The sequence below is a fragment of the Macrobrachium rosenbergii genome, chromosome 37 (assembly GCF_040412425.1).
Source record: "Macrobrachium rosenbergii isolate ZJJX-2024 chromosome 37, ASM4041242v1, whole genome shotgun sequence".
In the NCBI taxonomy this organism is placed as follows: Eukaryota; Metazoa; Arthropoda; class Malacostraca; order Decapoda; family Palaemonidae; genus Macrobrachium; species Macrobrachium rosenbergii.
Window position 1 is genome coordinate 21,339,037 of NC_089777.1, and position 27,500 is coordinate 21,366,536.

At 32.3% G+C, this 27,500-nt stretch overlaps 1 protein-coding gene across 9 annotated transcripts in view; it reads right to left on the minus strand.

The window, feature by feature from the left end:
• Positions 1-27,500, minus strand: part of LOC136825405 (uncharacterized) — a 979,501-nt gene that overhangs the window by 705,955 nt on the left and 246,046 nt on the right. The window contains exon 1 of one of the 9 annotated variants that reach the window (XM_067081765.1): positions 8,189-8,368. The exons of the other annotated variants lie outside the window; for them this stretch is intronic. Within the exon in view, the coding sequence (XP_066937866.1) occupies positions 8,189-8,224 (36 nt within the window). The 5' untranslated portion in view covers positions 8,225-8,368. Of the gene's footprint in view, positions 1-8,188; positions 8,369-27,500 lie in introns of those variants that run through there. 9 annotated transcript variants of the gene reach the window in all.

A 27,500-nucleotide genomic window follows, 5' to 3' on the forward strand; every position in this document is an offset into this window, starting at 1 on the left:
CAATTTGCATAATGATATAAACTTAATTTAGGCCCATGGGCCAACCAGAATTTGACATCAACCTTGACATAATGCAGTCTATTGTTATCATTATTATTATTATTCAGAAAATGAACCCTATTCCTATGGAACAAGCCCAAAGGGGCCATAGACTTGAAATTCAACCTTCCAAAAAATATGGTGTTCATTCGAAAGAAAACAGAAGGTAACAGGAATACAGAGAGAAAAATTTTGTAATCAGAGAAAAAAAATAACTCAACAAATGGACAAAAAAAAGTTAAATAAATTATCAATGCACAAGGAGAATTGTTTTAGGGTAGTAACATATTAAATCTCAACTAATAACGAACCAGTAAAAAAATGCGCCGAAGTTTCTTCGGTGCAATCGAGTTTTCTGTACAGCGTATAATCAAGGCCACTGAAAATAGATCTATCTTTCGGTGGTCTAGGTATAACGCTATATGAGCCGTGTCTCATGAAACTTAACCACGGCCTGGTGGTGGCCTATCCTATATCGTTGCCAGACGCATGATTATGCTAAATTTAACCTTAAAATAAAAACTACTGAGGCTAGAGGGCTGCAATTTGATATGCTTGATGGTTGGAGGGTGAATGATCGACATACGTCAATTTGCAGCCCTCTAGCCTCAGTATTTTTTAAGATCTAAGGGCGGACAAAAAAAGTGAGGACGGGCAGACAAAGCCAGCCCAGTAGTTTTCTTTTACAGAAAACTAAAAATGAGTGAGAATACACGTATCAACTTTTATATTAACTGGAAAAAAAAGCTAATGATGATATAAACAGTACCCTAATAAGCAATATTACGTGGTAATATTCTTAAGCATAACGAACACGCCAATGTTATGACACTCAACTTAATTAGCAATCTTATGAAGATTTAGCATAACCGTTAATGTTATGCAGCGTAACAAAGACTACCATGTTATGAAGCGTGACATAACTAAGTGTTATGAAATGTAATGCTGATGACCACAGATTTATTATTATTATTATTATTATTATTATTATTATTATTATTATTATTTATTATTATTATTTCAGTAGGTGAAAGCTATTCACATGGAACAAGCACACTAAAGGGGATATTGACTTGAAATTCAACCTTCCAAAGAGTGTTGGTTCCAACCTCCCACTGCAGACCCCACACTGCAGCAGTAACTGATCATGATACAGAACCAGTGATTTTTCATCACTCTGGGGGAGACGCGAACCCGCCACATCTGAGTGGCATTCCACAACACTAACCACTAACCAGCGGACCATTGGATAATAAATCTTAGCCTACGTATAATGTCTACTATAAGTCACATTTAATGAAGACCATCAATAAACATATATTAATTTTATGCTTGCATTAAATCAAGCTGACGTCTCATTTCATTGGATAAAACAAAACCATTTTATGTCATTTTCAAAAGATGACACTTTATGATAATAGTATATATTTTTCATCATTAAATATCTCAGATAAAATGAACAATTTTGATATCATCTTTCACGGGTGACATAAATATATTTTGAATTCAAACTTTATGGATGAAATGAATGTATTATCAAATATAAAATCTTAAAGGGGAAATAAAAATATCTGACAGAGCATGCCTATGTGGCATATGATTTAAAGACAATAATAATCTATTAAAATCAAATTTTAAAGATTTATTGACTTTGATAAAGCAAAACTATTTTATGTCAATATCTACGCCCAAAATAAATCGATTTAACATAAAATTGAGGAAAAATTAATCAAAATAAAATTTTAAAGACATTAAATTTAATAAAACAAAACTATCTGATATCAGCATCTATACCTAAAATGAATCATCCATTTGATGCCACATTCAAATCTATTTGGCATAAAATTTATAGGCAATAATAATCAATTAAAATCATATTAATTGTAATAAAGCAAAACTATCTGATATCAGAATCTATGCCCAAAATGAACTATCCATTTGATGCCACATTCAAATTCACTTAACAAAAAATTTATAGAGTATAACAGTCTATTAAAATAAAATTTGAAAGATATATTAAATACAAGCAAAACTATCTGATATCAGAATCTATGCCCAAAAGGAGTCATCCCTTTGATGCCACATTCAAATTTACCTGACATAAAATTTGTAGAATATAACAGTCAATTAAAATCAAATTTTAAAGACAATAAATTCAATACAGCAAAACTATTTGATATCAGAATCTATGCCCAAAATTAATAATCCATTTGATGCCACATTCAAATCTACTAGACATAAAATATTAAAATAAAATTTTAAAGACATATTAAATTCAATACAGCCAAACTCTTTGATATAAAAAATTTAAGCCCAAAATGAACCGTCCATTTCACGCCAAATCAACCAATCCATTTTCCATTTACGCCACCGAAAGGGCAAAATCGTCTAAAAGCTAATATGGCAAAGTAACAAACGCTGTAGCTCCGAGCGATCTAGAATGAAGAGACAAATATAGTCGTGAAATTTGGAAGGGGCTATTTTGCTCGTCCATTAAATGGAGGTAAAGGAAAAATAAAGCAAAAATGCATTCAGGCCATTTCACTTATATTTGTTAGTTCGATTTTATTATTATTATTATTATTATTATTATTATTATTATTATTATTATTATTATTATTATTATTAAAATAAAGAAAAATACATTCAGTCCATTTTACCTATATATATATATATATATATATATATATATATATAGATAAATATATATATCAGTCCATATATATATATATATATATATATATATATATATATATATATATATATATATATATATATATATAATTTCACCAGTTAGGTGGACGTGAAACAAAAAATTGATTCAAGTCCATTTCACTGATATCAATTAGTTCAAATATAATATCAGTCACCTGAAATATACTGACTGGATTTCACTGCTATAACGTCCATTAAACGGAATTTATCTTATTTTACTGGTGTTCACTGATACTGAGCGAGTTCAAACCTATCTTATCCGATATGATTTTCTTGAACACAATTATAAATGGGTATATTTCAGCTGAGGACAAAAGCAGTAACAGGGGCAGAAATAATAATAATAATAATAATAATAATAATAATAATAATATTTTAATAATACTACTACTACTACTACTACTACTACTACTATTGCTACTACCACTTCTACTACTACTACTACTAATAATAAGAATAATAATAATATATATAAAATATATATATACTATATATATATATATATACACACATATATATATACTGTATATATAATAATAATAATAATAATAATTTGCAATTTACAGATGCAATATCCATCCGTAGACACTTGTAGCTTGTTTTTGCAGATAAAAAAAAAAAGTACAAAAGCCCCGTTGCCAAATTAAACAACTGTGTGCTGTGAGATTACAAACCGGAAGTTTTTTTTTCTCAAAGGAATAAACAAATGGGTGTTTTCTTTGGTATATGAATAAACCGTTCTTTAAAGGAATACATAAAAGCCTTATTCTAAACACTCGCTCAATGGAGAAAGCGAAGACAACAACGTTTATTGAAATAACGAACATACAAATGAACGTTCTCAGAGAGTATGAAAGTCTGAACATTTTTCAGGAATAAATGTAAACGATTTTAAAGGACTTAAATGATCGGCACGTTCATAAAGAGAAAACGTTCTTCGAAAGAGGTCTAAGACGTAAGCGTACGAACGTTCTTGGTGAGCATGTAAGTTTGAAAATCCTTTAAGAATAACTCTAAACGATTTCAAACGACTTGCATAACTAGCACGTTCATAAAGGTACAAAAGCAGCAACGTTCCTCAAGGGAGAAAAACAAGCAAACGTTTTCTACAATAACTGGAACCGTTTCGTTGCCTGCAAAAGCCTTAAGATTAATCCTAAACGATTTCAAACGACTTGCATAACTGGCACGTTCATAAAGGTACAAAAACAGCAACGTTCCTCAAGGTAAAAACAAGCAAACGTTTTCCACAGTAACTGGAAACGTTTTGTCGCCTGCAAAAGTCTTCAAGAATGAACCTAAACATTTTCAAATGCCTTACGTAACTGGCACGTTCATAAAGGTACAAAAAAGCAACGTTCCTCAACGCAAAGACACGCAAATGTTTCCCACAGTAACTGGAAACGTTTCGTCGCCTGCAAAAGTCTTCAAGAATGAACCTAAACATTTTCAAGGGCCTTACATAATTGACACGTTCATAAAGGTACAAAAACAGCAACGTTCCTCAAGGTAAAAACACGCAAACGTTTTCCACAGAAACTGGAAACGTTTCCTCGCCTTCAAAAGCCACAACATTGAAAATAATGTTTCGCAAACAAAGGTTTAGCGAAGAGATTGAACTCATGTTTATTCAAGGCCCCTGAGAAGATAAGGGATTTGAATGACGTAATGAAAGGGAGGCTTTCGTTCATTTAGTCTTTTACTTGAGAGAGAGAGAGAGAGAGAGAGAGAGAGAGAGAGAGAGAGAGAGAGAGAGAGAATGAATGAATGGTAATATATTAACATACAGCGAGACTGGTGATTTTTTCAATATCTATGTGTGTGTGAGAGAGAGAGAGAGAGAGAGAGAGAGAGAGAGAATATCAATATGTTAACAACATGCAGCGAGACAGAATTTTTTAATGCCATTTTTATGAGAGAGAGAGAGAGAGAGAGAGAGAGAGAGAGAGAGAGAGAGAGAGAGAATGGTAATATATTAACATACAGCGAGACTGGTGATTTTTTCAATATCTTTTCTGGAGAGAGAGAGAGAGAGAGAGAGAGAGAGAGAGAGAGAGAGAGAGAGAGAGAGAGAGAGAGAGAGATTTTATTAACACTGCATCATCCCACCCTTATCATCCACTGACGCTTGTGAATAATAATAATAATAATAATAATAATAATAATAATAATAATAATAATAATAATAATAATAATAATAATAATCCCTTCTTTCTTAGTCATGAGAGGAAGAAGAGCAAGAAGAACTATTGACAACATCGAAAAAAAAAAAACCTGCAACAAAAAATAAAAACCTCAGAAAACGCATACCTCCGCCAAGGCCAGAGGAATTTATGACTCTCCTAAGCAACATGAAACCGCAAAGTGGCTCAGATTTTATTGGCGCGCGTAAGGGTGAAGTTTACCGTCAGACTTTTAGTATTTGTTTGTAGAAATATAAAAAATATAAAATAAAAGTCTTCAATGAACGGGTGAAAAAAAAAATTAGATCTGTATTTGTCTTTAAACCTAATTTATCTCTTCTGGGCCCATAAAATATTTTTATAATTCACGATCCATCATAAATTTTATGAACTACCGCATCGAGGGATAAAGATAGAATGATACACAAACAAACACACAGCGTAAACGCAATAAAATGAAAATTGAGAGAGAGAGAGAGAGAGAGAGAGAGAGAGAGAGAGAGAGAGAGAGAGAGTGGTAATTTATCAACAATATGCAGCGAGACTGATTTTTCTTGCAATACCATTTTTATGAGAGAGAGAGAGAGAGAGAGAGAGAGAGAGAGAGAGAGAGAGAGAGAGAGAGAGAGAGACCTATTCACAACCATAAGTAAGAGAAAGAGCGAGTTTTACACCGCACTTTGTTATTCTAAAATTGCTTTAAAAAAAAAACTCTAACGCGAGACTCTTAAAAACACTAAACCAACACTCTAGACCAAAAAAGAAAAAAACCTCTCATCTTACCATCTGAGCTTCTTGTTTATTCTGAAGAAAAACACACTTCCAAGAGCGTTTTCCCTGCTCCCCCACCCCCCACCCCGCCCCCCGCTACGAAAGTGCACCTCTCAATGTACATTACATAAATCAGGCTTCTAATACAAGCTAAGTGCGAAGCCATTGTGTTACAATTGGAGGTTGGGAGCTTTAAAAGCGGTTCTAGTCACGTGATATTGTATGTATGTATTTATTTATGTATGTATGTATCGTCATAATTTTTTAATAAATATAAGCAATCATGCACCAAATTTCATTTACGTATAAATACATTAATTTATGTATCAAGTATGTGTATGCACATTCACGATTCAATTTATGCGTATGTGTATATGCATATGCATTCCTGTTTGAATTCATACATATGCATGTATGCATGAACGTCAGTGTTTTGATCCATATGCCCATAAATATGTATACCTGTGCGCTAATATTTTGAATCAAAAGGAATTGAAAGTTATTGTTTTGGTGAAAGACTACCATTAATGCACTTATACAGATTTATAAATCCAAGTTCTGCTTGTAGCAATAATAATAATAATAATAATAATAATAATAATAATAATAATAATAATAATAATAATAATAATTATTATTATTATTATTATTATTATTATTATTATTATTATAATTCCGAACGTATTTTTATAAAGAAAATTATTTTTTTCGTAAATGGACATTTAATTAGAGTTTAATAATAATAATAATAATAATAATAATAATAATAATAATAATAATTATTATTATTATTATTATTATTATTATTATTATTATTATTATTATTATTATTATTATTATTATTTCGCACGTATTCTTATACAGGAAAAAATTGAATTTCGTAAACGGACAATTAATTAGAGCTTAATAATAATAATAATAATAATAATAATAATAATAATAATAATAATAATAATAATAACCTCGCTCTGCAAATAATTCGCTAAACAAAGTACAAACGATAAACATGAATGTTATGGACGTCACAACACCAGCTGACAGCCGTTAACACGAATGCCCTTTAAAACACACACGCAAACATACACGTACACAAACACACGCACACACACACACACACACGAAAAAAGTTAAAACACGGCAGTTACCATAATGAGCAGGAGAACAAAATTGGGTAATTGGGGCGTACACTTGATCCCCAATTTTCAAATTAAGCGTCAGAGGCTGCGAGACAAGAGGAAAAAATTGGGATAAGCTCGGTAATGGCGGCTGCATGCAAATGCGCTCATTACCCCACAGCACAGGGGTATGCTTGATATTGCTTTCGGGAGTGAAAGTATGCCCGAAGTAGGGTTTTTTTTTTTTGGTGGGTATTTGTTTCTTCTTCTTCCTAATTAAAACAACAAAATTTGCAATCAGCAAAACGTGTGTTGCGTGTTATACTGAAAATGTTTCGTGATTAATCACAGTTGAAAAATGTTTTGTGATTAATGATAGTTGAAAAGTTTTGTGATTAATCACAATCTGATGAACGTTTTGTGATTAATCACAGTTGAAAAATGTTTTGTGATTAATCATAGCTGAAAAGTTTTGTGATTAATCACGGTTGAAAAATGTTTTCTGATTAATCACAGTTGAAAAATGTTTTCTGATTAATCACAGTTGAAAAATGTTTTCTCTTTTATCACAGTTGAACAATGTTTTCTGATTAATCACTGTTGAAAAATGTTTTCTGATTAATCACAGTTGAACAATGTTTTCTGATTAATCACAATTGAAAAATGTTTTCTGATTAATCACAGTTAAAAAATGTTTCGTGATCGACCATAACTGAAAAACGTAAACTGATTAACTACAATTGAATAACATTTTGAGAATAATCATAGTTGAAAATATTTTCTGATTAACCACATTTGAAAAACGTTTTGTGATTAATCCCAGTTGAAAAACGTTCATATATTAATTACAATTCAAAATCGTAAAAAATGCGGGTAAGTTTCTTCGGCGCAATCGAGTTTTCTGTACAGCCTTTTATTCAAAACCACCGAAAACATCTATCTTTCGGTGGTCTCGGTATAATACTGTATGAGCCGCGGCCCATGGAACTTTAACAAGGGCCCGGTGGGTGGCCTGGCCTATATCGTTGCCAGATGCACGATTATTACTAAATTTAACCTTAAATAAAATAAAAACTACTGAGGCTAGAGGGCTGCAATTTGGTATGTCTGATGATTGGAGGGTGGATGATCAACATACCAATTTGCAGCCCTCTAGCCTCAGCAGTTTTTAAGATCTGAGGGCGGACAGAAAAAGTGCGGAGAGAAAAAAAAGTGCGAACAGAAAAAGGTGCGGACAGAAAAAGTGCGGACGGACAGACAAAGCCGGCACAATAGGTTTCTTTTCAGAAAACTAAAACTAAAAATTAAAGATAAAAAAAATTTAAATAATTAAAATTAATCAAATAATGAAAGAATTACACTTACCTCCTGTACGAGTTCTGTGCTCTTCAGAGACACCATTTTCCTTGACTGTGACGTCACGAGCGTTTCCCAAAGGGACCTCGACTAAACGTTTGTGAACATTTTCTAAGGGGGGAATGAAGACCCCTCTTTTTTCTCGCTCGTTTACAATCAGCGATATCTTTCTAATTTTCTCTCTTTTGTCTCTTTCTCTCGTCCTGTTTTTACTCTCTGTCTCGTTTTCTGTTTGTTTTCTATTTCCCGTTTAATTCGTTTTCTTATCTCCCCACTACTTCTTCTCGTAGTTTATTATCTCGCTCCCTCGTTATCTAACCTTCGTCTCCTTTTCCTACCGTTTCACTTATTTCCTACGTCTAGTTTCTTTGCTTCGTCTTACCTCCCGTTTATCTCGTTTTCCTATCTCTACTTCTCTTCCTCGAAGTTTATTATCTTACTCTCCGGTTATCTCACCTCTATCTCCTTATTCTGTCGTTTCACTTTCACTTCTTTCTCGTTTCTTTGCTTTGCTTTATCTCTCGTTTATCTCGTTTTCTCAAAGTTGAACACTTCACTCCCGCGTTATATTGGGAACCCTCTTTTGCACACACTTATCCACATTTATCTTTCACCGTTCGTTTCTTGAGTCTCTTTCAGCAATCTCCTCCTTTAACTCCACTCCTTTTCTCTCTTTCTCCTCCTTCCCCTTTCCTTCTCTCTCTCACTTCAAGCTTCTCCTCAAGCTTATTTCAATATTTAGCTTCCCCGGCATTCTCATGTGTCTAAACAATAAGCTAGGGATTATTTACGCTCTCTCAACAGCTGTTCTTAACATTCTTCGACGAGTGAGAGAACCTGATTCACTTATGAGAATGTTTTCTTTTAATAACTATGGGAATTCGAGTGAGTTGTAATTTCTCAATTAGTGCGAGAATTCAAAAGCCAATTTTTATTTAAAGTAATACGTATTTTTTCAAAGTAATACGAAGTTTTCTTCGACGGGAAAGAGAATCAGATTCACTTATGAGAATGTTTTTCTATTTCTTTTAATAGCTATGGGAATTCAAGCGAGGTGTAATTTCTCAATTAGTGCGAGAATTCAAAAGTCAATTTTTATTTACAGTAACAGGTTTTTTTTAAGTAATACGAAGTTTGAAGGGAATTATGTTTTTCGATTTGGCTAGAGAATTATTATTATTATTATTATTATTATTATTATTATTATTATTATTATTATTATTATTATTATTAAATGTCCATTTACGAAACCAAATAATTTTTCTTCATAGAAATACGTGCGAAATTATTATAATAAAAATAAACAATAATAATAATAATAATAATAATAATAATAATAATAATAATAATAATAATAAAAAATATAGAAATTATAAACAATGAAAATAATTTCTTCAAAAAATAACTCCCCCACCACAACATTTCCCTAACAGAATCCGCCTCAAAATTCGCTGAACAGAACGAACATTCTCTCTCTCTCTCTCTCTCTCTCTCTCTCTCTCTCTCTCTCTCTCTCTCTCTCTCTCTCTCCTTAACTCACTCAGTGAGCCCAATAGAACGCGCCCTCTCTTAATTCGCAAAAGGAGGAACGAAAATGAAATAGGTCCTTCACTCCTCACCGGACAAAACCGAGTCCTTCACGGTTCTCCTAATTTTTTTTTTTAACAACACTTGGTTCCCGATTCCCACCGGAATCGGATTCCCGGGAACGAAGGGAAAGAAATGAAAAATAAATAAATAAAAAAAAATCGAGATCCCCCTCTCTTGGGTTGAATGCCTTCATTTGGGCTACCCCCTTCTTGGGTATTATTGGGCCTCTTTAGGTATTCTGCCCAGGGTTGATTTCTCGGCTTTCAATTCGGCGTCTGAGGTCGAGGGGGAAGGGGGGAGGGGGTAGGTTCCGTGCGCGCGTGCGCACATACATACACAAACACACACACACACACACAAACACGAGGGTCGAATTTCTAAATGTAATCTGAATAGAAAATCAAGGATTTTTGGAATATATAAACATGGAACCATTGGTGTATGTATATATATATACGTATGTATGTATGTATGTATGTATGTATGTATATGTGTGTGTGTACGTATAAACTTGTAAAATGCTGAAGAACTGGCGTCATCTACTACTTGGCCACAACACTATTCCAATATTCTGTACTTTTTCTTATCTTCAACGCTACAATAAGTTCTGAGGGAAAAAGCAACAAATTTTCCCGTGCTACTCCATTTAGTTTATCTTTATGCCGACAGACGTTTCATGCATTAATTCATGGTTATCAAAAGGACAACTTCCAAGTTTTCTGAAGATGGAGGAGTAAAAGATTAACATTCAAATATATGACATCTGTAGAATACATAAATTCTACCAGTTCGTCTAATATCATTATAAATAATACCCTTAGTATTAAACAAAATTATGCTTAAATAAAAAAATTCCCTCTATTTTTCAGACTGAATATATGCATTTTACACAGAACAAACCTCATACATAATACTGACTAGCAATGGAAGCAAAAAAAAAAAAAAAAACAACAAGACAACAAAGACAAAATAAAAGACAGATGAAAACAACAGATGAACGAAATTTGGGAAGAGAGCTTTGGCCTTCTTCTTCTTCTTCTTCTTCTCCATTTCTTGAGAGAGAGAGTTACTCAGGAAAAAGAATTCTCCACGCCAGAAATGAGGAAAAGTGAAACACCTGCCGGGGAAAAAAAAAGTGGATATTTCGTCTGCCTCTTTCTTTTAAATAGAAACAGAAAGGAGGAAGTTTATATATACACACACAAACATACACACGTGTGTATATATATAAACACACGTGTATATATATATATATATATATATATATATATATATATATTGGTAGAAATAATTAACACACAATAATCACGTGTGGCACGGAAATAAATATGACTCACATCGGGATCGGACCCAGGTCTTTCAACTGAAAGATGGGTTTCATGACTTGTGTGGCTTGGTTGGCAGCGGTCTCGTCTTCCAACTGGAAGGCCCGGGTTCGATCCTGATGTGAGTTTTAATATATATGTGTGTATGTATATAATTTAATATATATGTGTGTATATATATATATGTGTGTATATATATATATATATATATATATATATATATATATATATATATATATATATATATATATATATATATATATATATACAGTATATATATATATATATATATATATATATATATATATATATATATATATATATATATATACGTGTGTGTGTGCATGTGTATACATGATTGATAGTGTTAAATATATAGGCTACACTGGATAACTGGCATGAAAGAGGTATTGGAAAAGGGACGCCTAGATATCCATGAAGCAAAAAGTGTGTGTGCAATATAGAGGTGAACGGTCCAGTGTGTGTAGTGGGGGGGCGTCCTGGGGAGGGGGGAGAGGAGGAGGAGGAAAGGGGGCGGCGGTGGGGGTTCATAGCACGCCTGACGGATCTTCTCTGGACGTGCACGAAACGATTAATATTTTTGAGGTTTCCTGCCCAAGGAGTTCAGCCAAAACCAGCATTTTAAGTGGAAAAGTACCAATAACTCCCCCCCCCCTCTCTCTCTCTCTCTCTCTCTCTCTCTCTCTCTCTCTCTCTCTCTCTCTCTCTCTCTCTCTCCAAGCCTGTAATCGTTTTTATTAAAAAAAATTATCATCGAAGTAACTCTCTCTCTCTCTCTCTCTCTCTCTCTCTCTCTCTCTCTCTCAAGGCTGTAATCGTTTTTATTAACGGATAAATTATCGTCGAAGCAACACTCTCTCTCTCTCTCTCTCTCTCTCTCTCTCTCTCTCTCTCTCTCTCAAGCCTGTAATCGTCTTTAAAAAAATCATCGTCCAAATAGCTCTCTCTCTCTCTCTCTCTCTCTCTCTCTCTCAAAAACAACAAGCAAACGAAGAAACAGACATCCCCAAGACGTACAACCTATCCGTTAAATACTCTTCCCCCTCTCTCTCTCTCTCTCTCTCTCCTCTCTCTCTCTCTCTCTCTCTCTCTCTCTCTCTCTCTCTCTCTCCATAAAAACATTCAAAACTACCCCCAACAACAAGCAAACGCAGGAACCGACATCCGCCACCGCCCCCACCCCGGCAAGCCTTACAACCCATCCGTTCAAACCATTTTCAAACGCCGACGCAGGGCTTGAATACCTGATGACTAAGTTTCGGAACTTTCTCAGATAATTGTCAATTCTCCCTGTGACGCCTCGACGAAGCCCTGAATCCTCAATGGCGTCCAGGCCTTCCTCCGTCTCAGGACGCAGGGAAGAAGAAGAAGAAGAAGAAGAAGAAGAAGAAGAAGAAGAAGAAGAAGGCTGAAGTAGGCTACTGTAGTCAGTAGGACATTATGACAAGGCCACAGTAGCCCGGCTGAGTGGGAGTAAGTGTTGACAGTTTGTACAGATTAAATATAAATAAAGAATAACAAGAAATAAAAAAAAATACGTAAAACATAAGAAAATAAAAAGTAGAAAATAAAGTAATTAAAAATTAAAAAGCAGAAATAAATAAACAACGAAAACAAAAATAAATAAAAATAAATGAAAGGAAGAATAAAAAATATATTGGTATCCGCTGTTGCATGTGAGGTAAAGGGTGTTATTATTATTATTATTATTATTATTATTATTATTATTATTATTATTATTATTATTATTATTATTATTATTATTATTATTATTATTATTACTTAACAGATGTTCATAGTTAATTTATTCCTTGAAGTTTCGGTAGTACTCGTATGAAACCAAGGGTATACAATTATGCCGTATTTATACCCGCAAGCGGACTTGCAAAATTTATTATTATTATTATTATTATTATTATTATTATTATTATTATTATTATTTTTATTATTATTATTATTATTCAGAGTATGGGCACATTCAATTCTGATATGAAACTTCCACATAATAAAATGCCAGTACTGTATGTGATAAAAGTGAAAATAATAATGTCAGTACGTGATAAAGTAAAAAATAGAGAGAAAAGACAGGCTTAGTAAAATGACGATGAAATAATAATGAAACTCGTTTAGATTACAAATATAACTGTATAAATGGCATTTTGTAACTGTAGCAGGATACTACAAAGTCGAGACCGTCCCGGAACTGTCCCTAAAAGGTCTGCTTGCCACCTCTGAAGGTCAGGATATGTCCCAACTCTTCAAAAACAGTAGGCATCACATAAGCTACAGAACTGTCTTGTAGGCACTCAGAAAAAAAAACTGAAGTAAATGATGTACTCTGATGTATAGTACAGTTCTTCGATAGAGAACTGTCCACTAAACCATTCTTAAAGAACAACTGGCATCAGACCAGAGGAATACAGTTCTCCTACGACAGAAAACTGTCCCTCAAACCATCTTTTCAGGACAACCGTGGCCATATTGTTTTATACACAGTTCTTATCAGAGGCAGAACAGTCCAATAAACCGTTCGTAAAAGAATAAAAAAAAGATAAAGAACTGTCTCTCAAACAGTTCCCAATTAAAAGGAAAACCAGAACTGCAGCCGAATAACAGTTCTTACAAGATACAGAACTGTGTCTGAAACCGGCCCCACAGAAACTGGGGAACTGTCCTTTCAGAGAATCCTATAAGCTAGCACGCACCGATACAGCTGGTTAACAGTCCATCAAATGAAGGTTGAATTCAGGGCTTGAATTCAAGCCCTGATCTCAAGCTGAATGCATATGGGTTCAATTCAAGCCTTGGTGTCAGACGTGACGTCACTCAGACGCACCTGCGAGGAAATTCGTGTAATGAGGCGATACGGCGCGGGACATTTTGCGAAACGGATAAAAAGCTTCTTTGTTATTTGGTTTTTCGTTTGGTATTAGGAAAAGGGGTGAGTTAATTGGAGGTGAATGGAGGATGCTGTTTGAGTTGGGGGTATCGAGTTACTGCCTTAAATCTGATAGCTTGTTTTTTTTTTTTTTTTTTTTTTTGGCCAAAAAGAGCTGGGACGTGATTTGATATTGTGGTTGATGTTAGTTTTATACTGCTTTTTCGTTAGCTTTGTGATTGTAAGGATGGAAAAAGAAGCAACTACAGCAGCAATAGCAGTAATAATAGGTGTTGCAATGATAGACCCTAAACATAAATAGTAGTAGAAATAGTAGTAATAATATAGTTTCTAGAGAATGAACTAATCTTCAACACACACACAAACACACACACACACACACACACACACACACATATATATATATATATATATATATATATATATATATATATATATATATATATATATATATAATATAATATCAATTAAATATATATAAACTAATCTTCGATATATGACAACTGAAATATAATAATAATAATAATAATAATAATAATAATAATAATAATAATAATAATAATAATAATAATAATAATAATAATAACAGCTGTTTCAACGGCCTTTCATTTGTATAAAGCCTTCGCCATTCGTCTTACAATCTTGTCAAGCCCATCAGCATTCCTTCAACAAGATCTTCAAAACTTTGAAACAAACAAACCAATAAGGCATCAGAGCAGAGACATAAATACCGGTCTGGGCATGACTGAAGTGGCACCACGTCTTGACCTTCAAATGCCTCCTCCTTCGAATATGCACCTGAAAAGATGCACAGGAACTTCTTCCGGATTGCAAAGGGCCTAGAGAAATGTGTGTGTGGATATGTTCTCTCTCTCTCTCTCTCTCTCTCTCTCTCTCTCTCTCTCTCTCTCTCTCTCTCTCTCTCTCTCTCTCTCTCTCGCCATTTTTGAAGTTTGAAGGAAACTCGTATACATGGGTGGTTCATACAGATACATAAACGCAAGGGAGTACAGGCATACATATAAACACATACATATGAACACATACATACGTACATACATATAAACACATACATACGTACATACGTACATACAGACATACACGTAAATAAAAAAATATTTTTTATATACATACACACATATGTGTGTGTGTGTTTATGTATGTAAATATGGCATACACATACGTGTGCACACACATACATAGTTTGTTTTTCTCATTAATTTCAGCATAGCAAGTCGATAAAGCGATCTCTCTGCAAAAATGGATTTCAAATAACCATCTTCCAATTCCGTAAGCAGCTTCATCCCTCAGCAATAATAATAATAATAATAATAATAATAATAATAATAATAATAATAATAATAATAATAATAAGAAGAAGAAGAAGAAGAAGAAGAAGAAGAAGAAGAAGAAGAACAACAACAACAACAACAACATCAGTAAGAGTAATGCGAAATTCCGACCAGGGACCTGCTCTCCAAAATCAAATTAGAGAGAGCGAGTAAGTAAATACGTGTGTTGCAACACAAAGATATCCTCTCTCTCTCTCTCTCTCTCTCTCTCTCTCTCTCTCTCTCTCTCTCTCTCTCTCTCTCTCTCTCTCTCTCGTTTCTTGGATCACGTCTTAAACATTAGGAAATATTTGTTTCCGTCCAAATTGAACGTAAACATTGCTCGTTTATGCTGTAATGAGTTTATCTCTCTCTCTCTCTCTCTCTCTCTCTCTCTCTCTCTCTCTCTCTCTCTCTCTCTCTCTCTCTCTTTATTTATTTATTCATTAGCATTAAGCCGTTTTCCAAATAGGGAATAACTCCAGAGAAAAAACAAAACAATGGTCAGCGCCACATTTACACTTTAACTGTTCAATCGTGGATGATAAACCTGTAAAGAATACTTCCATATTATTAGCCTTTTCTTACACCGAGGCAGAGGGCTCATTTGCAGTACGTTCAACCCTGCACAAACACACAAACATACACACACTGCTCCATTCAATCTATTTTATATGAATTCAAACCACATTATTGTCTTATGTGTTTATTATTATTATTATTATTATTATTATTATTATTATTATTATTATTATTATTATTATTATTATTATTATTATAAAACACTCATAGTAGCATGAGTCTTAAAATGGAGAAATAAATCCACAGTTATGTATATGTACATATGATTAAAGATAAAAATGCACAGATTCCCGAAAGCTATCTGTACAGTTTTATCTTTAAATCTATGTACATATCCATAACTGCGGATTTATTTCTCCATTATTATTATTATTATTATTATTATTATTATTATTATTATTATTATTATTATTATTATTATTATTATTATTATTATGAGTGCTTTTACTTGGCCATATCAATATTCTTAACAGAACTGGCCAAAGGAATTGTATTCTTTAAGAACTAAACAGTATCTCACCCACAGTAATCTATTGCATTTTTGTAATTAAGAAAAACGTCACTGTATTTTTTTTTCGTATATTTAAATAAATAATGCAGAATTCAAAAGCAGAAACCTTAGCTTCTAGTTAAATAAAGCAAAAATATTCTAGAAAAAAATGGACATTAATGAAGCATTTCTCTGGGCAACAATTTCCGGAAAAATTACAATTCGGAAAAATTAAAAAGAAGTCACTTTAAACTTCCATCAAGAGTTACGAAGAATATACAGACATTTTTATTTCATCACGAATGCAAAAGCGAATCTAAAAGTGAATAAAAGTCCATTTTCCGTTCAAAAATAAATTTAAAATTTTAGTTATAGTTAATAATAATAATAATAATAATAATAATAATAATAATAATAATAATAATAATAATAATAATAATAATAATAATAATAATAATTAACCCAATATCTTTATGCTCCGTTCAAGATATCATTTTATTCAGAGAGTTAATCCATTTTTCAAGGTCACCACAAAATCACAAAAAAAACATTTGACATTTTTCAAATTGAAAAATGTTATTCAGGCGTCCTAATTCATTTTTCAAGGTCACTTAAAAACCATAAAAAATTGTTTTCAAGGACACCACAAAATTAAGATTAAAAACATTTGAACATTTCTCAAACTGAAAATGATAACCGATATATTTTCATTTCTAATTCAGTCACACTTATCTTATCTTCACTTACTGAATCTCAACAGAGGAATTTCTCATTTTTAGTTCTCTGTAAAAGAAAACTCTTGTGCCGGCTTTGTCTGTCCGTCCGCACTTTTTTTCTGTCCGCCCTCAGATCTTAAAAACTACTGAGGCTAGAGGGCTGCAAATTGGTATGCTGATCACCCACCCTCCAATCATCCAACATACCAAACTGCAGCCCTCTAGCCTCAGAAGTTTTTACTTCATTTATGGTTAAATTTAGCCATAATCGTGCTTCTGGCAACACAGGACAGGCCACCACCGTGCGTGTGGTTAAAGTTTCATGAGCCGCGGCTCATCCAGCATTATACCGAGACCACTGAAAGATAGATCTATTTTCGGTGGCCTTGATTATAAGCTGTAGCGGCTGTACAGAAAACTCGATTGCGCCGAAGAAACTTCGGCGCATTTTTTACTATTTTTTTTTAATATCAACGTTAAATGTGATATTGAAAAATATCATCTTTTTCTTTGCAGAAACACTGATTAAATTTCTGTCACTGTCGAAGTTCGTCTCGTTTTCAGTTCTGTCTCTCCTAAATATTTATTTATCCATCACTTCTTACTTTTCTTTAACCATTATTTTACTGACAACAGACGACGCATTAATTAATTCCGTGCTTATTTATTTATTAATCCATTTACTTATTTATATGTTTACTTATTCATTTATTCTTTTATTTATTTATTTATTTACTTTTTACTGATATATATATATATTTATTTCTTTATTCATTTACTTATTACTGAGTTTACTGTATTTTCTTATGTATTTATTTCTATATTTACTTATTTATTCATTTATTTGTTTAATCATGCATTTATTTATATATCTAATGATTTATTTACTTACTTATTAATTAATTTATTTAATTAATACTGCATTTTCTTATATATTCATTTCTATAAATGCTTATTTATTCACTTATTTGTTTAATTATGCATTTATTTATATATCTATTGATTGATTTACTTATTAATTAATTGATTTAATTTTCCCTTTTTTATTTATCTATTAATCCATTTATTGACTTATTCATTTAATCATTTATTCACTTAGCCATCCCTGTCATTGAAGTCAAGTTGAATTAACGGCAAAAAAAAAAAAAAAAAATAAAAAGACCAACATCGCAAGTCTACAACACCACCAGCCTCGCCAGTTTCCTCTCGTAAGCTTCCTTTTTCTCCAACGACGAAGCTTTTGTTTTGCTTTTTTTTTTTCCCACAAAGGCCTTCGTTCGCATCAGAACAAAAAGACCAAACGCTCTGTACGACATTCCTGAAGGGGTCAGAGAAAGAGGAAGGGTGGCAATGCGCATGAAACAAACATAAAAAAAATTATTTGGTGTAACAAATTTTTTTTTTTACTTTTATTAATTTAAAAATTTGTTTTGTGGAACAAATATATATTTCTTTTACTTTTATTCATTTCAATGGAAAAAATTGTTTGCTGGCACAATATAATTTTTTTTTTTATTAATTTCAAAGAAAAATTTTTTGAATAAAAATTTTTTCTTGAACAAATATTATTTTTACTTTTACTTTTATTAGTTTCTCAGTGAAAAAAAAATTTGTTTGCTGGAACAAATATACTCTTTTTTATTTTTATTCATTTCAAAGTAACATAAAATTTATTTATTTTTTACTTTAATCAAATTTCAATTTCAACAAACATTATTTTTTTAATTTAATTAAATTTCAATTTCAAGAATAATTTTTTTATGTTTATCAGTTAAAAAAACAAAATATTTATTTGCTCTAAGAATTTTATATTTTTTACTTTTATTATAATCTCGTCTGAAACTTCTGTCACTTATATTTTCATCTGATTAACAACAACAACAGCTGTTGTGAAAAAAGCACTTCTCAAACTGACGACAAAGACGTCACAACACAGCTGTTATGTAAACAAACACGACCACGTGGTCGAATGCGAACCAACGCACGCGCACATCGACTCAAATCAACGCATGCGCGCGAGTATGTGCGACTACGCACGTGGTTTCATATACTGAATTTTATATATATATATATATATATATATATATATATATATATATATATATATATATATATATATATATATATATATATATATATAATAATAGGACCTCATTTATAGTGGACGTTACCTATCGGAGGTATTTATTCTGGAGAAGTCTAGAAAAAGCTTGTAACTTTTCCTGAATAACTATCTCCGTTAGATAGCATCCAGTTTAAATGAGGTCTTGTTATTAACTGCATTAATGCATAGAACAATTGTGCTGGTGATAATTATATATATATATATATATATATATATATATATATATATATATATATATATATATATATATATATATATATATATATATATATATATATATATATATATATATATATATGTATATATATACATATATATATATATATATATATATATATATATATATATATATATATATATATATATATATATATATATATATATATATATATACAGTATGTGTGTGTATATGTACATACATACATACACACACACACACTTCCGTACTTAAATCAAACCCTTCAACAATGAATAACAATTACGCAAGCTACAACGGTCGGGTATAATGTCACAATACTTCACAAAAAGAAAGCGGGCACACAGTTAGACCAATTGCACGCTTGCGCACGCGCATGCGTCGTCTCTGTCCCTCGTCAATATGCCCTCACTATAACCACAACCACTACTACCACTACCCACCAACCACTATACTTCACATTCACAAGTAGCACCGTAACCCTTCTCTCTCTCACAAGGTCTCTGCTTCGACTGAAGTCTTTGATCGTACGGCTGCTACTGCTACTTAACTAGTAGCCGCTCGGAGATGGACTCCTGACGGGGCCGGTAGGGGGCGGCTTCAAGAAGGGGGTAGTAAGAGATCTCGCTACTACCACTTTGGGCTTCTTCTTTCATATATATATATATATATATATATATATATATATATATATATATATATATATATATATATATATAGAGAGAGAGAGAGAGAGAGAGAGAGAGAGAGAGAGAGAGAGAGAGAGAGAGAGAGAGAGAAGTGTCTGATTGAAGTCGTTCGTTCTTGAGCTCTCTCTCTCTCTCTCTCTATCTATATATATATATATATATATATCTCTATATCTATATATATATATATATATATATATATATATATATATATATATATATATATATATATATATAAAATATATATATATATATATATATATATATTTAGAGAGAGAGAGAGAGAGAGAGAGAGAGAGAGAGAGAGAGAGAGAGAGAGAGAGAGAGGCAAACTGCCCACTCACCTTATTTGTGGCACTGTACCCAAAGCCTGCCTCGCTGTAAGGAATACGCGAACGCACCCTGACATTATCATTTTTTCCCATGGCGGCCCGTTACCACAACAATAATAAACATAATCATTCATTCACCTAAGGGTCGGAAGATTGTACAGTATGTATGTACAAAGGAGAACAATTTCCGTGAACAAAATGGAACAATGTTGAGTCTATTTGTACGTTACTTTGGTGACTGATACTATTCTCCCAGCTGTAACATTAATAGTAATACAAAATCATTCACAAACCTCAACCTCAATCATTCAATAAACATTCACTACCATTCATTGTTGACTCCATCCTTAAAGCCTGCACATACACCCACACACAAACACAAGCACACAAGAAATGGTCATATAGCACTAGTCGTATAGTACTCGGTGATATCAGTAGTACTAAGTCATTCGCAGAACTTAACCCCATTCATTCAATAACATTTACTACCATTCATCGTCGATTCCATCCTTCAACAAAGGGCACAAACACATACACCAACACCAACACCTATGAAATGGCAGCACAGTACTTGTTGTGTAGTACTAGGAGTAATATCAATGGTAGTACAAAATCATTCACAGAACATAACGTCATTCATTCCGTAACACTTACAATCATTCACTGTTGATTTATCCTTAAAACCAGGACACAAACACACACAAAAACTTACAAACAATCACACAAGCACACAAGAAATGGCAGCATAGTACTAGTCGTACATTACTAGGAGTAATATCAGCATAGTACTAATTCATTCACAGAACTTAACCTTATTCATTCACTAACACTTATATATAATTCACTGTTTATTTGTCCTTCAACCCAATACACAAACACACACAAACACACACACACACGCACACTCACAAACCCACACAAACTTTCAAAGCAAAGCGAAGACTTACAGATGACACACAAACAAACTTCGAAAGCAAAACTAAGACTTAGAGAAGCCAAACACACAGACACTGACAGACACACACAGACACTGACAGAGACACACTGTAAAACAGACACGACCTCCTCCATAAACCATCGCAGACCGATGTCCTCGGCTCCGCTTCCATTCCCCAGAGAACACCGGAGAGCTGCAACAACTTTTGCCCAGGTGGGTCCCAGAGGGAATGTCTCCGCAGGGACTGACAGAGATTAGGTATACGCTGTCGTTTCTCATGTTTGTGTAAATGTAACTTTCGATGTCTGGATCGTTTGTTTGTTTGTTTGTTATGTGAGTTTGTTGAGTGATTTCTATTATTATTAGGTCATCTTTCGAACAATTATTATTAATATTTATGGGGCGTTATAAGAATCACTATTATTTATGAGACGGTATAAAAATGATCACGTTATCATTATTAGTATGATCGTTTTTATCATTATCATTGTTATTATGATTATCATATCATTATCATTTCTATTTATGAAGCATGATAAGAATTATTATTATCAGTAGTAATATTTATGAGGCATTGGAAGAATTATTGTTATCTGTGAGACATTATTATTATTATTATTATTATTATTATTATTATTATTATTATTATTATTATTATTATTATTATTATTACTTGAAAACATCAATCAATTACACAGACTACTAACCAGATTTTTAAAAAATCATTAAATGCTCATCATTTATTGACTAACTGGCACCTGTCATTAGGAACAACTTGAGATGCCAGTTTCGAATTACAGGACCGATACCGCACCGCGGATACAGTTACACTGTATCCCCCCGTGAAAACTGTGTGACCCTACACATGAAATTCTAAACATGTCCCTGTTGGGGTATAATGGTGGACGAGTGACGTGTGCTTACGCTCTCTCTCCTCTCTCTCTCTCTCTCTCTCTCTCTCTCTCTCTCTCTCTGATACTTTATTTTCTTTCGGTGGTATCTGTTTTGTGAGGAACTTCTTTAACTCTCTCTCTCTCTCTCTCTCTCTCTTTTCTTCTCTCTCTCTCTCTCCCTATATATATATATATATATATATATATATATATATATATACATATATGTTTATATAAACTTATATATATTTATATATGTGCATATATGCACACATATACTGTATATATACTGCATATATATAGTGTATATATCTTTCTGTGTGTTTAATTGATATCTAATATCATTTAAACACACAGAACGTGTACGAGAGAGAGAGAGAGAGAGAGAGAGAGAGAGAGAGAGAGAGAGAGAGAGAGAGAGAGAGAGAGAGAGAGAGAGTTCTTGTATATACAGTTTGTAAAAAAATAGATTCCACAATAAAAATATACACAAAATGACATTTAACACACACACACAGAGAGAGAGAGAGAGAGAGAGAGAGATCTTGCATATAGTGCTTCCTGAAAATGAATACCTCTGTCTAAAAAACCTGGAATCTGGAGAGAGAGAGAGAGAGAGAGAGAGAGAGAGAGAGAGAGAGAGAGAGAGATTTCTTTGAACAAACGCCTTCAAAAGTAAAACCATCGAAAAGAAAAAATTCGGTATCAACGAGGAGTGAGGGAACAAAATAAAAAAAATAAAATATAAGAAAATAAAAATAAAAATAAAAAAATAAATAAAAACGAAATAAAAAAATATGAGCGTAAAACTTATAACTAACTGAATGAGAGTTTGTAGGTGACAAAAATAAAGCACAAACATGAGAATAAATAAAATAAAACTCCTTTAAAATTCAAGGTTAACCTTACACTGAGTTTTAACGATATACTGAGTTTTTCGTTTAATTCAACAACCGACAAAAATTATTAGACTCCTACAACAAAATCATGAACTAAAAAAATCCCTTTAGCAAACTGAAGGTTGGCCGATCATTCAATTTAAACGATACATTGAGTTTTAATAATTTTTCGTTTAATTTTTACATCCGGTAAAAATGATAACAGTACTACAACATAAAATGTTGTAACAGAATCATAAACTGAGAAAAAACACCCCGTTCACAATCTTCAGAGAGACTATATATCGAGAACACATAAAAATAAAAAAAAAAAAAAAATAAATTACGAAAAAAAAAAATCAATTCAAAAACAAAGCAATAAAAAAAAACATTTAAATCTACCATCCCATTAACACTAACATCAAAGACTGAACATGAAACACTGAAATAAAAAAAAATACATTACCGAAAAAAACACACAACCACTAAAAAACCCACCGAGATATAAAACCCACCACTGGCTACCAGCCGTCGAACACTGCACACAAACCCTTTTTGTCGAGTTGCTTATGAAAATCGGGCAGCCCTGAAGACCAACCTTTTGTTTCCTCCTGCATTGATTTTTATTATAACGAAGTTGTCAATCATCTGTCGGGGGTTGGAAATGCACAAAGAAAGACTCTGGGGAAGGGGGGCGGTTAGCTCTCTTTCACCCTTTAGAAAGCCTGAACGGGTGATTACGCATGCGCGTGTGCGTAGGTGCGCAGGCGCGTAGGTGCGTAGTAAGTCTATACGCGCGTTGTGTTGGGATACTGTAACTAGATCCTTGTTGCTCTGGCTTCACTCAATTTGAGTAATATTCAAAGTGGTGTAAATATCTGCACCAGTGTCGATGACCTTCGTTCTTGTGACGTAGCTGGGTGCGGTAGAAGACCAGAAGTGATATTTACATGAAAATAAATCACAAACATACACACTAATATATATATATATATATATATATATATATATATATATATATATATATACATACATATATATATATATATATATATATATATATATATATATATATATATATATATATATATATATATATATATATATATATATACAGAATCACATATATATTTATTTATTAATATATATTTATTTATTTATTATTTCTTCAACTGTAACAATGATATGAAAAAAGCACATTGTTTTCCGCATTCAAAAAAAATAATAATAAAAACACACAGTTTTGCAAAAAATAATCAAGATTCCACTAAATAAATGCGAACTGCTACAACCAAAGTGACTTGAGCAAAGTGTCAACACAAACTATGCAATGTAAACAATAAATTTACTATGTCATACATTTCGTACAGTCCCCCGACCCAAAAAATTTATAAATAAATAATCTCGGATCTAAGTCATATTCCATCTCAAAATCTATAGGAACACTTCCTCGGCCTATCACTTAACACAGCATAACTGGAATTTATCAATATAATTTCGAGATAAAGCAAATTAAATGAATTTCACAAGACTTCGTTTTCACTGTCAGAATTAAAGGCAATAATGTCTGATCTAAATCCTAATCCATCTTACAATTTAATTAAATACTCCTTTGTAATATCACTTAAAACAATATAATTGGAATTCACTAAGACAATTTGTAAATAAAACAAATAAAAATAATCTCTGATTTAGGTTCTAATCCATGTCAAAATCTAATGAAATATTTCTTTGTACCACCCGTTAAAAAAATATAACTGGAATTTATCAATAACATCTCGAGATAAAACAAATAAAAATTATTTAAAAAGACTTTATTTTCTCTTACATTGCCGAAGGCAATAATTTCTTATTTAAGTCTTAATCTATCTCAGAATTCATGAAATGCTTAATAAAATACGTCCTTGGCCTATCACTTAGCAAAATACAACTGGAATCCGCTAGATAATCTCGAGATAAAACAAACAAACTGAATTTGAAAAGATTTCATTTTCACGAACAGAATTGAAGGCAATAACGGCTGATCTAAAGCCTAATTCATCTTGAAATTTAATTAAATACTTCCCTGGCCCGTCACTTAACAAAATGCAACTGGAATCCGCTAGATAATCTCGAGATAAAACAAACAAACTGAATTTGAAAAGACTTAATTCTCACTGACAGAGTTGAAGGCATTCCAATAATGCAGAATTCCCCCACAACATACAGACCGTGCTCCCTACACCCATTAGAATCAGCTTAGACCAAGCTTGATTCAGGCTTACGCGAATAACCTCCTCGCTAACCCTAAATAAGCTTTTTTTTTAAGCTGTTACAAAGCTGAAGCGGTAAAAAACAAAAGCGCATCTCGTTAGGCTCCATTTCCAAAGCAAATGGAGACACCATAGAAAAAGTCTCTTAATCCGTGGCCATGAATATAAACGAGTTGAAATCGATGTCATTAACCAGCCAGCCAGCCAGAGAGAGAGAGAGAGAGAGAGAGAGAGAGAGAGAGAGAGAGAGAGAGAGAGAGAGAATCCACGAAGATAAGTTTTTCAAATTTTTTTTTTATAAATTTCCATATTAACAACATTTAGAAGTGTGTGTGTGTGTGTGTGTGTGTGTGTGTGTGTGTGTGTGTGTGTGTGTGTGTGAGAGAGAGAGAGAGAGAGAACTAAGCATAGCTATCTGTTAGATAACACTTGGACCCAGCACTTGAAACTCTTCATCGAGTGGTACTCCACGAAACCTTTTAATCCTTTCTATTCCTCTTCGAGGGGGAGGAGGAGGAGGTGGAGGAGGATATTTGTGGAGGCGTGGCAGCGTTGCGTAGCCACTTACGCCTCGATACGCACTTGACGTAAATTAATCTGGCCTGGGCAAGACCAAAGGTATTGTACGGCGTCGAGAGATTTATGGCCTCGCGTTCGGTTTACACTGTCGATTAAAACAGCCAGGGGTTTTAAAGGAGAGTTCTTTAACAAAGTTTTAGTTTAAGGTATGGCCCTAAAATAAATTTTCACTCTTTAAGGTAAAGCTCTTATATAAAATTTTAAATGAAGGGACAGCTCTTTAACAGAATTTTTTTAAGTATAGCTCTCATATAAAATTTAAATTTTTAAGGTATAGCTCTTACATAAAATTTCAATTTAAGGGACAGCTCTTTCATAGAATTTTTTTAAGGTATAGCTCTTATATAAAATTTCAATCTAAGGGACAGCTCTTTTTAAAGTTACAACTGTCAAATAATTTCTATTTTAAGGTACAGCTCTTAAATAATATTCTATTTTAAGGTACAGCTCTTAAAAACTAGATTTTTATTTTAAGGTAGAGCTCTTAAATAAAATTCCGTTTTAAAGAACAGCTCTTAAATAAAATTCTATTTTAACGATATCTTTTAGCTCTTTCAAATAAAATTATAAAATTTCAATTTAAGGTTCTTAAAATAAAATTCTGTTTTGCAATTCAGTTCTCAAATGAATTTTAAGGTAGAGTTCTTAAATAAAATTTATGTTAATGTAGTTCTCTAAAATAAAATTTCACAGCTCTTAAATAAAATGATATTTTAAGGCACAGCTCTTAAATAAAATTCTATTTCCAGATACTGTTCTTAAATAAAATTTTAATTTAAGGTACAGCTCTGAAATAAAATTCTACTCGAAGCTACAGCCCTTAAATAAAATTTAAATTTAAGGTCAAGATCTTGGATAAAAGTTCAGTTTAAGGAAAACTCTGGAATAAAATCTCAAACGCCAACATTCACTTTTTACCAAGGGTTTAACAGCTAAGACGAAATTCTACTGGAAAATACAGCTTATACAGTAACTCTTATAACCCCGTAGATTTCTTTGTAGTTATTCATTATCCATGATAAAAAATTCTCCCTTGTATTTTTTCTTTATCGCTTATTCATTATCCATGATAAAAAATAATCTGTCTTGTATTCTTTCTTTATTACGTCTTCACTACCCACGATAAAAAATTCTATCTTGTATTTTTTCTTTATTACTTATTCATTATTCATGATAAAAAATTCAGTCCTGTAATTTTTCTTTATTACTTATTCATTAACCATGATAAAAAATTCTGTCTTGTATTTTTTATTTATTACTTATTCAATTATCCATAATAACAAATTCTGTCTTGTATTTTTCTTTATTACTTATTCACTATCCATGATAAAAAAAATTCTGTCTTGTATTTTTTTCTTTATTATTCATTCATTATTCATGATAAAAAATTCTGTCTTGTTTTTTTTCTTTATAAATTATTCATTATCCAAGATAAAAAATTCTGTCTTGCATTTTTTCTTTATTATTCATTATCCATGATAAAAAA